Below are 15,391 nucleotides of genomic sequence, written 5' to 3' on the forward strand. Positions count from 1 at the left end.
GCATGCTCAGATGTATTGGGCATGCTCATTGTTACCAAGGAAGAAATGTCGAATAGGGAACATTGCTCGTTTTGAGCGGAGAGCCAAGCCATGGAGGGTGCAAGGCGACGTCGCTGGAGCTGTGCAATCGGTCCTTTGCCACTGCTGCTGAGCCTCTTCCTCGGGGTAGCCTTGCCGCTCGCTGCCCAGGCTCGGAGTCTCCGCTTTGTCGTCTTGGTAAGGAGAGGGCAAAGTGGGAGGAGGCTATGGGAAGAAAGGGTGCAGGGTGGGGCCATTGCTTGGTCTGGGGTGTCCGCAGCACAAGGATGCCCATTGGCATCCTCTTCTGCAAAGACCACCTGAATGTCTGGCAAGAGCCTGCACAGGCTCCCTGATTTGGGTGACCCCACCTAGTCCTTGCAGACAGAAAACATCTCCCAGTCTTTTTTCCTGTGCCATGAACGTGGCAGTCAAGGCCTCCTTGCCCGGGTGTTCCTGGAGCCCAGTTGCATGTCTGCTCCCAGCAAGTTTGGGAGCATGTTGCACACTCTTTGGTGAGGCTGAATGAACTCTGTGATGGTGATTCTGACTTTCAGCTGTATCGACATGGAGATCGCTCCCCAGTGAGAGCCTATCCCCGGGATCCCTATCGGGAAAGTGCCTGGCCGCAGGGGTTTGGACAGCTTTCTCAGGTGGGTACCCCAGGAAGAAGCAGCTAGTGGGGTGAACTTAGAAAGGACGCACCTTTTGGAAGCAAAAACACGCAGGACAATGGTCCTTGCATGAAGAATTGTGTTGATGCAAGTCAGGCAGCATATTTTTAAAGACAGAATAATTATCCACTCAGCACCAGTTTGTTCTCTCTGTTTTTGCTTTTGCCCCCCCTTCTTTTCTGTTTCATTATCTCAAGAAGCAATAATGCCCTTTCACATTGAAAAAGTTGTTGTTTTGTTTAAACTGAAAACTGAATGTTGTGCTTGAAGTATATTGTGTTCTAAAAGCAAGATGTGCACATTGTTTAAAAAAAAAAAAACCTAGGAGAGGGAAGTGTGGCACAGAGACAGTTTCAGTTGTTTCAAGAAGGATTGTGTCACATTCCCTGAACCTGCAGTGTTCAAGTTGAAACTGTTGTTTTCCTTCTCAACTCAGTTCTGTTTTGCAAGATTGCCATAAAACCTGCTTTATTACTCATTCATTACCGTTGTTATGTGTAGGAAGGGATGCGGCAACACTGGGATCTGGGCCAAGCCCTTCGAAGGCGTTATGATGGATTCCTGAATGCCTCGTACGATAGACAAGAGGTTAGTGCAACATTCCAACTTACTACTGATATCAACACAGCCATTTTTTTTATCTCTGTGCTCCATTTCTACTCCCAAGAGAATTTTTTTTCCTCTTTTAAAGAGCTGTAGGCTAGAAGCATCTCTGCTAGTTGGGCTGCAGTAGGCTTTCTTGCTTCTTTCCTGCATGTACTGTTTGCCAACTATTTGTTTGAGTTGCAATAGCAGGGCAGCAAGAAACAGTCACTGATTTGGGGTAAGAGAATAAAATATATGAGACTCAAGGGATGAAAGCAGTGGTGTCTGGATTTGAGTGAATATTATTTGGTGACGAGAGCACTGCAAACAGACCCAGTAAAAAGATGGGGAGGGAGAGGAGCCGAACCCAGACACAATGAAAGAGATCTGTAAACAATTATTCTTCCTGGTGTATAGATCAGACTATTTTCTCCTACTTTGAAGCCAGTGCCTGGAAAAAACAAACGGGGGTGGACGCATTGGGGCATGTCTTTCTAACCTTGCCTTGAGAAAAACAATGAGGAGCTCTCAGGTGAGGTGGCCTGTAGTTTTCCACTGACCTTTCCCTCGCTGATGCAAACAGATAGCAGAAGTGAACTGAACTTCAGCACGTTGAACTGAACTGAATTGAATTCAGTTGAGGATAACTGTATTAGCACAGCGTCCTTCTCAGACACTGAGTTGCACTTTGGCCATATAGCAGAGATTTTTGGCGATGATAAGGGTGCCTTGACGTCTCGTCAGAAACCTGCCCAACTCCATGGCTGGCATCCTGAAGGTTCTTCTTTAGCTCAGACTTAGTGCTAGCTGGTAGACCAAAAGCGCAGTTCTGTAGATTTCTACTCAGAAGTAAATTCCATTGAGTTCAATGGGAATTACTCTGAGGTAAGTGTGTATCGGATGGTGGATCAAGCCTGCATACACATAAATAAAGGGATACTGTGAAAATGAGCAAATGCTCTGAGGGGCAGTAGCATAGTTTTAACCTGAGTTCAACTGCTCAACTGCTTCTTGCATATTTAAAAAAGATTCCACTGCATATTAAATGACAAGTAAAAAGCTCTTCAGAGTACTTTTTATCAGCACTTGTGTTCATAGTGCAGCATAACATAGAAAGATATGAAGAGCTCTGCTGGATCAGGCCAAGGGCCCATCTAGTCCAGCTCTGTGGACCTCACAGTGGCCATCCAGATGCCTCTAGGAGCAGTCAAGACAACATGATACCTGTGTGTTGTTGCTATTCCCTTGCATCAGCTATTCAAGGATAGGCTACTTCTAAAATTTGCATGCAGTCATCATGGCTACCTGTGATGGATGCTTTCTCCCTAAATCAGTCCCCTTTTAAGGCCAGGTGCCATCACCACATCCCGTGGTAAGGAGTGCCACAGATTAGTTACTTGCTGGGCAAAGAAATATTTGTGTTCTGACTCTCCCATCAGTCAATTTTAGTGAATGTCCCCTGGTTCTGGTGTTGTTCGAGAGGGAAAGGAACTTCACTCTATCATCTCATGCATATCATGTCCCCCTCAGATGCCTTCTTCCTAGACTGAAGAGCCCCAAACACAGTAACATTTCCTGATAAGGGAGGTGCCCCAGCCCACTAATCACGTTGGTCACTCTCTTTTGCACCTTTACCAGTTCCACTATATCCTTTTTGAGTTGTGGTGACCAGAACTGTTACAGGCCCATCTAGCGATGTAAGAGCAGTGCTTCTTTTTTGTTTTCTTTCTCTACCAGTTTCTGAACCAGGTACAGCTTCAAACGACAAGACCTTACTCTCCACCGTAGGTCTACCAGATGGCTCCTACAATGTCTGAAGGGAATTTGCAGGACTAAGCACACAACACCAGAAAGTATAATTGGCTGAGGCTCCCATATGATTTCAGATCTACAGATGCATATCAAATCTGTAGAAAAGAGAATTCATGGTGGAAATTTGGGGGGAAGGATCAGTCTTTTGCTACAACGTGTGAAGCAACTATGAGACAGAGACCTGAACAAGATTGAAAACTATCTCATCCTGAAGTCAGCAGCAGCTCCCCACTGCCACCAAAAAAAAAAAAATTGTATGTGCTTGTCCGGCCCACTGTGGGAGCCCAGCTTCTTTATCTCTGCTAGTCATGCCTCATTGGGTAATATCCTGCCAATCTGAATATGCTGCCTGTTTGACATATTACTAAGGAAAAGGGAAGGTTCTCAGCTGACCAGTTTCTGTTCTCTTCCCCCCCCCCTCCACTTTAAAGTTGTTGCAACTTTACAGATTGAAAACAGCAGTAAAATAGCATTAGCAGCTTAGGTTGGGGGGGGGGGAGGGAAACTTGCAGATTGCTTTCCTTCCTCTGTTTCACATAGCTCATCTCCCTTGTGTCATTTGGTGCAATATGCTTTCCACGTATCTACTATCTCTTTGCGCCATGATGTGGTCTGAATTGGGTGGATAGATTTGTCTAAGGTTGGTAGTTCACCCTTAAACAGGGGGTTGGACAAAATAACCTTTCATTGTTCCATTATGTACACTGTACCTGCTTCCTTTCCAGACAATCCAATCTTGTGGGTTCAAGAAAGAACAGGCATGGCAAGCCACAAAGGTTTCTAGATGCTTCTGGACTACCTAGGAAAGCCTGTTTCCCAGCTGATCTGACTGATGAGCCCTTTCCATTCTTGAAAGGGGGGTATAGGGTCTGGCCTTTTTATCCATGAATTTGGGACCCGCAGATTCTACTCACTGCGGGGTCTGAATGCATGAGTTCCCAGATGTGACCGGAGGTGTTCTCTGTTCATATCCAGGAGCCTTTTTGAGGCTCTGTGGCTGCATAAGGCCTCTGTGGGTGTCAGGAAGGCCTCTGGAGGTAAAGGCACCTGCAGTTTTTTATGGAAACTGGAAGTGCCTTTCTGAAACCTCCCGACAGCGACCGGAGAACATCTCCAGTTGCATCGGGACATTCTGTGGACCAGACTCATGGATTTGCTTTTCCATAGGTTTTGGTATCTGCAGGGGGTCTGAGAATGGATCCCACGTGGATACCAAGTTCTAATTGTAATTGCAACCCATTCACCTATCAGTCTAGACTCCACTGCTAATTTTGCTTCTTACTTTCAGGTCTCCCAGCTTGCTTGCTTTTTCAAAGGCTAGTGAAAAAGCTAGAATACTCAAAGCTGACTGCTTTGCAGTAACGTATGTAAAGAATGGAGGGATATAAAGCAGTGAAATAAAATAAATATTTTATTTCTAGATGTGCTGGCAGCTCTTGCTGTTAAACAACTCACCAAATTCACTGACATTAACTGAAAACACACCATTGTGTGTGGATTAAAGGTTTGTGTTATGAACAGTTCAGGGGCTAATATCTTCTTTCCTGGGCTGACCCAAGATCTCCTGGTGGGCAAGGTCGTGTGCCAAATGCTGCCCTTTACCTTGTGATGTGCCAACCTCTGCCCCTCTCACTCCAAGGAGAAGGGGCAGTGCAGGCAGATGGGAGTGGGTGCATCCCTCAAATCTGCTGCCAGTGGCAACTGCCTCAGGGCCCAAGTCCTATCCAACTTTTGAATGCTGGTGCAGCTGCAATGCAGCCCTGCAGAATGGGAACAAATATTCCCTTATCTTGGGGATGCCTCCATGACTGCCCCCATACTGCAGGATGCAGCACATGCCCTGTTGGCATGGCTGCACCAGCGCTGGAAAATTGGACAGGGTTTGGCCCTCAGTTAGCTTCATGGATGGGCCTGCTCTGCTCCTACCTGTTTGAAATCAAGACTATCACAGGCACAGAAATAGGGACAGCCCAGCCCCAAGGAGCAATTGCTTCCACGCAGCAGGAGTATGTTTTGTCCTTGTTCTCCCAGCTTCCTGGTGCTGACTTACAGAGATACATTCTCTGGTTAGAACTCCAGTTGTTTATTTGCACTAGTGAAAACTTCAAGTGGAAGATCCTGTTTCCAGGTTGCTACTTTCTACATTCTTCTCTGCAGGCTTGGCATTATCATCGATACTTATTTGCAAATGATTAGCCTGACAGGGGCAGTCAAGCAAAACTCCCTGGCAAGGCTGATGCTTAGGGGCACATTCATGAGGCTCTTACCTAAGAATTGGAACTCACGGTTCAGCATATCTGATGTCCACAGCGCTGGCGTAGCTGGAGGGGGGGCAGCGCACTCAGCATGGCAGGGAGGTGGGCAAGTGGCCTCTCCCTTTAGAGCCATTCCCAGCGGGGGGGGGGAAACAGTATGGTTCTGTTTTGCCCCCCCCGGCGGGAATGGCTCAGAAGGGAGGGGCCGCTCGCCCACTTCCCTGCCAGGCTGAGTGCTATGCCCCCTCTCCAGCTACGCCAGCGCTCCACAGTCTGTTTGCAGAGTGTTTCCCTCTGTGCCAACTCCCTTCCAGTCCATGTGGTTGATGGATGCATCCACTGTGAGCTGCCTCTGTAATGAGTCTGGAACATCTTTAGGGAAAAGGTGCCTTCATTTTCCTGCAACACTTTGCACTTTCTAAGCTGGCTTTAACTCGTCAACTCAAGGCTCGGCCTGGATAGCTGTTGTTGGCCTGTACTCTTGAAGAGGATGGCAGAGACCTGTCATAACCCATGGCTATGCCTCTTGTATTCTGACAGTGCAATTGTCATTGATTTCCTAACCACATGTACACACTCTGTGTGATTGACTCTGTATCCTGGCAGGTATTTATCCGGAGTACGGATTTTGATCGGACGCTGATGAGTGCTGAGGCCAATCTAGCAGGACTTTATCCTCCAATAGGGCGGCAGGTGTTCTATCCCAATCTTACCTGGCAACCCATCCCTGTCCATACAGTGCCTGACTCTGTGGAGCGGGTGAGTCACTTACAGAGAGAAATTCCGATAGATAGGATCTAGTGTGCTGTTTATACCGTATTGGAAAACCTCTTTTCATTCACCCTGAACTCCACCATTCTACTTCTTCACTGACTCCTAGAGATTCCTCTGTTGGGGGGCAAGATATAGTTGTTGGGCCCTGTTTTGTGTGTCTGGATGACACCACCTTACCTAGTAGTAGCTTTCAGTCTACTTGGAGCTAATAGCCTGTTAATAAGGCAATACCTGCAGTCATACTAATCAGGAGGGCTTGGTGGGCAAATAAGTCTCTTAGTGAAATATTTCTCCTCTGTCCAGCTCCTGAAGTTTCCATTATCTCCCTGTCCCCGTTATGAACAGCTGCAGAATGAGACCCGACAGTCAGCAGAATATGTGAATAAAACCACCCAGAATATGGTAAGCTAGTTTTGGCCAGCCTTTCTATTATGGCATCTCACATAGATCTCTCTTCATGCAATCACTCCATCTTCTACAAGATGAAAGACCTGGTTTTGTCCCTTTCCCCTGCAGGAATTCTTAAAAATGGTTGCAAAAATGACAGGCATCCAGGATGTCTCCCTTGAATCTGTCTGGAGTGTGTATGACACACTTTTCTGTGAGGTGAGTTGCCCTTCATTGGTCGTTTGCTCTCCAAACTGTTAAAAAATTCTTACCTACTTGATGTCTTAAGCTGCCTGTGCTTTAGTTCTAGCATAGTTAAAGGATCTCCCCTGCTGAACATTATCACACGCAGTTGAAGAGAGTTCTTAAGTTTGTCTAGGCTAAAGCACATGACAATATATTTCCTGTGTTGTAGCTTAGTCTCTGCCTGAGGTAAGTCTTGAATCTATGGCTATCTAAATAAATCCAGTTCCCAACTCTATCACTTTAGCTAGCCTCATCAGAAGCTGAATCCAGGATGGATAGACTTCAGAGGATAACTGATTCTCATGTATTGAGGTCAGCAGGAACAGGGATAGCCTGTGCTACTGAAACACCCCCCTCAAGATCACCTTTATAACTTTTTCCCACACAATCCATGCTTTCCATTCCTTGGAGGTAAAGTGCTGCACTTGGTGTCACTGTCACATTAATGCCACAAACCCTCCACCTTGTAGCCTGCCCCTCATTAAAACAGGGATGCTACATGAGGTGTGATGTACCTCTAATCATACAAGATCATGCAAATTTTGTCATTTATGTTTGTCTGAACTGGGCATCTCAAGAGACTTCAAAATGTTACTGTTTGTCATAACTAACCGTGAATTGTTTGTTTGAATCATTATAGAGAAAAATTTTAGCTCACGCTGAAATAAGTATTACCTAACCAATTGTAATTCCATAACTGCCTCCTTGAAAGCCAAACACCACTCATGCTGGTCCTTCAAAGTTTTTTTTAAAATGGGTTTACTGTGGCTGCCCCAATAATACTGTGGTTACAGTGCTAAGTTTTCACAGCTTATGTCAACCAAGTGCAAACATTATGCCTAAACATAATATTGATCAAATCTGCAGTAAAATCCCCTGAAGAATTTCTAGGAACCAAGGGAAGCATAACTCTGCTCTCTGCACAAAAAAAAGCACGCCTTTCCTTGCTCCGGAGGTGGCTTCTTCAAACGTGGAAGTGCAGGACTTCCAGTGTGATTCAAAGGGACCACACAAATGAAGGAGTTCCTTCATTCAGGTCTCCCTGTAAATCAAAATGGAAGCCCAGTGTGTTTGAAGAATCCACCCCAGGAGCCAGGTAAGGAAGTGGATGATCCACTTTCTGCTCACTTTTAGCAGGCAAAAATGTGATCAGCGCAGATTGCATCTGTGGTAGGCTGGAGGGAAGTAAATAGCAGCAGTGTCAGACAGAGTGAAGAGCATTCCAAATCTCTAGCCTTCTCCTCCTGCAATTCGCCATTGATGCAACCTGCATCACCTAGACTCATGCTGGGAACTTTCTGTGAGGGTCTAAAATTCTTGCTTATGCATCTCTAGCTTAGAATGTCTACAAGTTACAGCTTTAAGAAATGTCAGTAACAATTCTTAGCTAATAACAGCAGGAAGGGGGAAGAGAAGACTTTCATCCCCAGGCCTTGCAGGACAAGGAAGTGTCAAAGTTATGTTGAACTTCAGACATCCCACTTGATTTTCTACCAGCTGACCCGAGGAAGAAGTCTTGCTAAGTAGAACTTATTTGTCTGTTGCTGAGTTAGCAGAACTGTGCTGCCTGCTCAAATCAGTCAGTGGTTTCAACCATCTTAGCCACAACAGCCTGTTAAATTGGCAAGAAAATTATAAGTTCCCAGGACCAGTAAAGCCATGACCTAGAGCAGTGATTTTCAACCAGTGTGATGTGCTGCACATTGATATGCTGTAAATGGTCTGTATGTGAGCTGTGTGAGTTTGGAGGAGGGTCATTTATTAGTAGGGCCATTGAGGGATGTGAGCCTCCCACCAGCAGCATCATGTGCCTTGTCAATTGTAAAAAAAACTGATGATGTGCCTTGACAATTTTAGTACAATATCAGTGTGCCATGAGATGAAAAAGATGTCACCCCTGCCACTGATTGCGATCTAATGGAAAAATTGCCTTGAAATTTGATATGATTAAAATGAAGGTGGACAGACTACCTTCTGACTGGTGTGCCAAGAGGCTTCCCATGCTAAATTGCAAAGTAGGTGCGAGTCCTTAAGTTACTCATCCTAGGTGTGACTTCTACTCAGACTGCCAACGTCATGGTCAGCAGAGGCTTTTGAACCTGAAAATCGCGACCTCACCCAAAAACAGTTCAAAATGTTGTTCTTGGCAGTAACATAGGAAATTGCCTCCTACTGAGTCAGGCTTTTAGTTCATCTAACTCAGTATTGTTGATACTGACTGGCTTCTCCCAGGGTTTCTAACAAAGATTTTTCTCTGCCCTGCATGGAGTTATCAAGTACTCTTCAACCCAGCCTTGGTCCCTCCCTGGATTAATAACTGTATTACTTGACATGTTGTTGTGATAGCAAATTCAGAGCTCACAGAACTTGGAATGAGGGTTCCCATTTGCCCTTAATAGACAATTTACCTACAGTGCCATTTATTTTCCCCCAAAGGACACTAATGACATGGAATCAAATTATTCTGTCTTTCACGAATTCATATCATGGGCACTAGGTATACCTATTGCAGTGCTGGCTGAAGAATTGAAGCTTATATGGCGAAGATTCACTCTGGACAGCATGTACAGCTCCTAACAGATTCTAGATATGACACCCCTGTTCATGGCTCTAAATGTGTATACATTATCCTTTTCCCACACTGTGCCTGAACTATTCTTCTGTCGTATTTTTCCAGAATGCACACAAAATGCTTCTTCCAGAATGGGCAACTCCTAATGTGATGGCTCAGCTGAAAGAGCTGAAAGATTTCGGTTTTGAGTTCCTTTTTGGGATCCACAAACGGGGAGAGAAAGCTCGTCTACAGGGTGGTAAGTGAAGAAGAAAGGAAAGCATCTTGGGGAGTAGCAAGAGGAAAGGATCCACTGGTCTGTCAAGAACAAGGACCTAATATTCTGTTCTCTTCCTTCAGGGGTCCTTTTGTCTCAAATAAGGAAAAACCTCACCTTCGCTGCAAATACCTCCACCCCGCATAAAATGCTTATATACTCAGCAGTAAGTTTGCATCTGGGATCTGTGCTCTTTCCTGGAATTAGCCTTCCCCTTTCTGTCTTATCTCTGCACATTCCCCAGAAGATAGCCAGCACCTGTAAACAAAAGCCAGCTGCATCATCTGGGATAGTTTCTTTCTCCTGTGAATGGACAACAATCCAAATCAGCACTTTTATCCCCTTTCAGGTTGACTTTACACTCAAACACTAACTTCAGACTGTAGGCATAGTGGCAGATGCTGCATGCAGGTAAGTAACAGTGCAATCCCATGCATGTCTACTCAGAAGTAAGTCCCACTGAATTCAATGGGACTTACTCCCAGGTAAGTGTGCATTGGATTGCAACTTGATGTTCTGTCAAGTAGCGTACCGTTGTATCACTCATGGTTTCCTGCAACCATTCTAGATGCTTCAGCTTATTTTTCTTTTTACTGATGAAATGAAGTACCTACTGCTTTATCATGGCTCTAGAACCCTTGATCTTTCTCCCGGCAGCTTCTTCCATCTGAAATGTCATTCTAGATTCCCTGCCACACATGTGAATGGGAACAATTGACGTTGTCTCCCTCTTCTCTAGCACGATACCACTCTGGTGGCACTGCAGATGGCACTGAATGTTTACAATGGAAGGCAACCACCGTATGCGTCATGTCATATATTTGAGCTGTACCAAGAGGATGATGGGTAAGCCCTTCAGAGTATCAGTCCAAGGATGTCTCTTCATGAGCATTCACTTGAATGCAGTTAACTTCTCTGTGTAGTGTAGTGCTGAGAGTGGTGGACTAGGAGACTGAGGGCCCAATCCTATCCAACATTCCAGCACTGATGCAACTACAATGCAGCCTTGATGTAAAGGAGCAACCATTTCCTTACCTTAAGGAGGCTTCCATGACTTGCCCCCCCCCACCATAAGATGTGGTGCACACTCTGTTGGCGTGACTGCATCAGTGCTGGAAAGTTGAATAGGATTGGGCCCTCAGGTTCAATTCAGCTGTCCAGAGATTAACAGCAGCAGCAATTAAGTATTCACGGGATGTTAAATGGGATAAGCACAAAGACTGTGTTCTTGAGATAAAATGGCATTTGTGCTTTCTCTCTCTCTGGGGCTGAGGGAGACACATGACCTAGTTTTCACTGGTTTCAGTTACTTCTGTGTAAAGATGAGATAGTTACAACCAGGAGTATCAACAACACTGGTAAAATTGTGAATATGAGAACATTTGACAGAAGTAGGAAGTATTTCCTCATGTTAGCAGCCTTGAGTTGTCACCTCAGCTAATAAACATGAATAAACCCATTGTTTGTTCATCTAATAAACCTGCTGTTTACCCTCAGATGGGAAATAATTTCCAGTCTAAGGGCAAGTGCCCCTTCCTTTCACTTCCAAACAAAGGAGCACAACCCACTAACAATTAAATTACTTGCAGCACAATCCTATACATGCTTACTCACAAGTACGTCTCCCTGTAGTTAGTGGGGCTTGTATAGCATTGCAGCCTTTAGACAGTTAAAAGGGTGGAGGATAGTATGATGGTTGTTTCCATAAGGGACATCAGAAACTAGAAGGTGTATTGTTAATAGTTCCCATTCCTCTCACTCACGTTTCTCATTCCTGTTTTGCTTAGTAACTTTTCAGTGGATATGTTCTTTCGGAACGAGAGTGGGGCAGAGCCTTACCACCTGCAGCTGCCTGACTGTGAACAGCACTGCCCCCTACTGAAATTCCTGCAACTGACTGAGCCTGTTATTTCCCAGGACTGGGAAAAGGAATGTCAGACAGCAAGTGTTATGAAAGACACAGGTGAGTAGAAGTTGCTCTAGTAGCTGAACCAGAGAAGAGCACATGAATTTGGCTGTGACATTCAAATGCTTGTTCACTTCATTATTTCCAGAACTAATTGTGATTTTAGCCGTCTGTGCATCCATCCTCTTCCTGCTTACCGCCCTGCTCTTGACAGTACTGTTCCGTATGAAGTCCCAGCCTCCTGGCTACCGGCATGTTTCTAATGAAGGAGAGGAACAGCCTTGACAATTGCTCCAGCCTCTCCTGAAGCAGCAAGAGGCAGCAGTGCTGACTCCAGAGATAAGAGGGGCTTCTTTTTGTGACTAAGTGTCTTGTCGGTTTGTCCCAGTGGCTGCTTCCAAGCCAACAGCCCTAGCCAAAGTTGGAGCTGTTGTCACTAGCTGCTGATTGGATAATGCAGTTAAGTACTGAGAGTGAAGTACCAGCATGATTTTGGGTTGCTGCTTGGCGGTGTGTGACCAGTTCCATCAAGGAACACAGTGACTTCCTTTGAACCCAATAAGGAGTGTGCAGAGCTTTGACGGGGCACGCTTTTCAACTAGAACCTGCTGCTCTCTTCCTAACTGTGGGGAAGGGACCTGATACTAAACCAGCAATAACTGACTTCTCCAGCTGAGCCAGTAATTGGGAATCAAACCACTGCCTGCCTTTGTTCTACAAAGGATTACTTTATAATCTGTTTTAAGTACTTTGGCTTAGCCATTAGATCATCATACAGGGAGAAGATGGGACTGGACCAAAAGATACTTCCTCTGTCTAATCTGTAATATACACAGAAGAAACAGGTTTCTTGGCAATATGCGGCCCACTTCTCATTTTATCAATGACTGTAGAAATTGAGTAAGATTGTTAGATAGCACATTTCCTCTCTGTGTTGAAGGGACTGTGGAGGCCTCACACACATGAAGGTTTTGATATGAAATTAGATATGAGTTTCAACTGAGGTCCAGAAAGTGAGAGAGGGAAAAAACCAAGACTACATTTTTTTTTTCTGGAGAAGGACCCTGTTCTTTGATTGCAAAGTTTGCTGGCACAAGAGGTACAAGCAAGTGCTTAATTTGTAAAAACAGACAATGTTCATGCCTGTATAGAAATCAAGCCATGCCTGCTTGGATTCATAGTTTGGCTATGAACCCTGGATTCATAGTTTGGCTGGGACGGCAATTTAAGCTGTAGCTGTTTGGATGGGGAGCAAACTGCTCAGAGGCATTTATGGAACTGAGACCTGATACTGAAGTCTGATTCCAAGATTGAGCCCCAGCAGACAGGACAGTTCTCTCTGTGGCTTGGTCTGATGTGCTCGTACACAAGAAATGTGTGTCCCGTCTGCTGGGGCTAAGTGACTTGAATTCCTTTACGTTTTTAGAGTGGTATAGACCCACTCCTCAAAAAATTGCACTTTCTCCTCTTTGTATTTTTCTGCCCAAGCCCTCACAATAGGCAGGCTTTCATTTATTGTCCTCAGTCCAGATGACAGTTGTAGCAGGGTTCAGCCCGGGAATCTATTTAACACTAAGGGTTGAAGCTAGAGAATACTGCCTTTTCTTTATCTCCTCAAAAGAGGTTTACCCCAGAGTTTCTGTCCACTTCCTTTTCCCAGCCCCAAGGGCAAATGGGAACTGCTCAATAAGGACTTCCATTGTCTGTTCTGCTCTCTGAGTAGTAAAGGGAGGGAGGTAGGCAGGAGCTGTGTGGCTGTGGACTAGCAGACGAAACTGCGCTATTGAGAGGGGCTAGGAATGGGAAATGAGCAAGTAAAGGGAGACTTTAAAATGGTGCTCAAATACATGCAACATTCTTTCTTCTTTTTCCCCTTCCTATCCAGTGAACTCTGGGGAGGTGGCAGCCTTAAGTTTCTTCTCTCACAAACATACACTCTCGCTGAGGTTTCATCACTACAAGTGCAATACAATAGATAGCTTCTTCTCTTCACTACATTAGGCACTTCCCTAAACATCCAGGTTTTTACCTCTTGCACAGGTCCTACTTCCTGCGCTGTGGTTGCTCACCGATGACAAAAGGAAAGGACTGTGGGTCATTGCCCAGTAGTCTATACCCATTAATTTCCTTCATCAGCAACAGTTAATATAGTACAGTTATGCCAGAAAGTGAGTACACTCAGCTTTGTGGCTGCCTTCATCTATATTTCCCTTACTGTTTCACCCAATCACATGACTCATGCAGGACAGGAATCAAGCACAGAGCCAAGGGAGCCCAGAAGAAATCAAGAGGAGGAATCTTTAAAAGAGGTGTTTTGGTACACACAAAGAAAATAGGTCTCTGTGATTTGTGCTCTGTGTATCTGAATAATGCTTCTGTAATTCACTTTGATCATTTTCTTAGCCTTTTTCATTAAAATCAAGATGGGACTGGACTCCTTTCTTCCTTTGCACAGGTTTATCAACTAAAGCACAAGAGAGTACAATCTTCAGCAACATTCACCTTCCTACAGCAAAGTTAAGGCTAATTAGGATCCTAGAGAAGTAGCATTTTCCCTAGTGAACAAGTAAGGTTCTAATCAGGAGTTGTTTGTTCTTTTGCCGCATGTAAACTGATGGATGCAGAGGAGCAAAACATATAGAGCAGTGTTTCCCAAACTGTGGGTAGGGATGCGCCTGTGGGTCGTGAGCTGATTTTTGGTAGGTCACAAAACGTTTTTGAAACAGTAATAAAAAAGCTTTGCAAGCAGCCTTGCCAAGTTTGCAAAAGAAAATTGTTAGCTGGAATGCTAACCTGTGGTAGAAGGTAATCATCATACCCCCAATTAAAGTGTCACATTCCTATTTTCCTCTACTAATTGGTGTGCAGACCCAATTTCAGCCTTTTATCTGGACAAAGTCCCTCACTCTTCTGGGTATCCTGGAATGACTGTAAAGATTTGGAGGGAACAGTCAAAGCAGAGTCTAGGGAATATCTACACATACATAGTTATTGTAAGGTCTCTAGCAGCCTCAGGAGCACAGGACCCTGATTATCAATTAATAATTGCTTTATTAATACATGATTTCTATATCATTTTGTCTAGTGCAGGGGGGTGTCAAACATATGGTCTGCAGGCTGAATGCAGCCCAGGAAGCAATTTATCCAGCCCCCATTATAATAGGGGTCCCCCAGGTTGATAATTGGGGTCTCTCATATCTTGAAAATATGAACAAGATTTACACATTTTCTCTTCTGTCATTTGCAGGTAATGAGTTTCTAACTGAGAACAAAATGTTAATTTATGGCCATCATCTGCTTAATGATGTCACTTACAGCCCTCAGCAGGCACCATGAATGCTAACTGCGACCCTCTGCTTCAAATAAGTTTGACACCCCTGGTCTAATAGGACATGATAACTTGTTGTTTTTAAAAGTTGGTCCCGCTGCTAAAATGTTTGGGTTTTAGAGGGTTTATTGTTCACATGTATGGAATTGCCACAAAAGCTGAGTGTCTTACAATTGTTTCCATTAAAAAAAAGAATCAATTGTAAAGATGTGGTGATACAGTCAGAAGGAGAGAGAGAGGCTGAGAAGAGTTGGAGCTGTAGTACTTTCCCTGTGTACCACGGATATTAATCTTCGATCTCTCCTCCATGACCTCCCCCTATCCCACAAAAATAGCCACAATTTTTTCTCTCCTTTCTATTCCATCAGCCAGCGGGGGGCAGGGGGTCAAGCTCTTAAAAGCCTACGTAATGAAAGTAGAATTATGCAACTTACTGAAATTTGCATAATTTATTCTAATCACAGAACCTACACTTATTTCACAGAAAAGAGTTTATTGAAATATATGCCCCTCCTACTTTGCTAGCTATGTGTTCTTCAGGTAGGCTTACATACTGATTCTTTTTTTCCCTTCTCAAA

At 44.6% G+C, this 15,391-nt stretch overlaps 1 protein-coding gene across 2 annotated transcripts; it reads left to right on the forward strand.

Moving 5' to 3' along the window:
* The first annotated feature begins 45 nt into the window (after nt 1-45).
* Nucleotides 46-12,649, forward strand: ACP2 (acid phosphatase 2, lysosomal). Of its 2 annotated transcripts, XM_066626349.1 has the most exons (11): nt 46-216; nt 576-671; nt 1,194-1,280; nt 5,951-6,103; nt 6,422-6,520; nt 6,635-6,724; nt 9,429-9,561; nt 9,663-9,745; nt 10,319-10,425; nt 11,367-11,542; nt 11,625-12,649. In XM_066626349.1, the coding sequence occupies exons 1-11, from the start codon at nt 91-93 to the stop codon at nt 11,768-11,770; spliced, it is 1,296 nt and encodes a 431-aa protein (XP_066482446.1). In that variant the 5' UTR covers nt 46-90; the 3' UTR covers nt 11,771-12,649. The 2 variants fall into 2 exon arrangements, with proteins under 2 accessions (XP_066482446.1, XP_066482437.1); XM_066626340.1 differs by having other exon boundaries at nt 11,367-11,635.
* The last annotated feature ends 2,742 nt before the right edge of the window (nt 12,650-15,391 follow it).

This window comes from Tiliqua scincoides, chromosome 1 (assembly GCF_035046505.1).
Source record: "Tiliqua scincoides isolate rTilSci1 chromosome 1, rTilSci1.hap2, whole genome shotgun sequence".
Taxonomy (NCBI): domain Eukaryota; kingdom Metazoa; phylum Chordata; class Lepidosauria; order Squamata; family Scincidae; genus Tiliqua; species Tiliqua scincoides.

Bases quoted from the DNA above. Each gene is read 5' to 3' on its own strand.
- ACP2 (XM_066626349.1), top strand. From the start codon at position 91: ATGGAGGGTGCAAGGCGACGTCGCTGGAGCTGTGCAATCGGTCCTTTG. The intron at 6,521-6,634 runs GTAAGCTAGTTT...TTTCCCCTGCAG, and splicing joins ATAAAACCACCCAGAATATG to GAATTCTTAAAAATGGTTGC. The intron at 11,543-11,624 runs GTGAGTAGAAGT...TGTTCACTTCAT, and splicing joins AAGTGTTATGAAAGACACAG to TATTTCCAGAACTAATTGTG.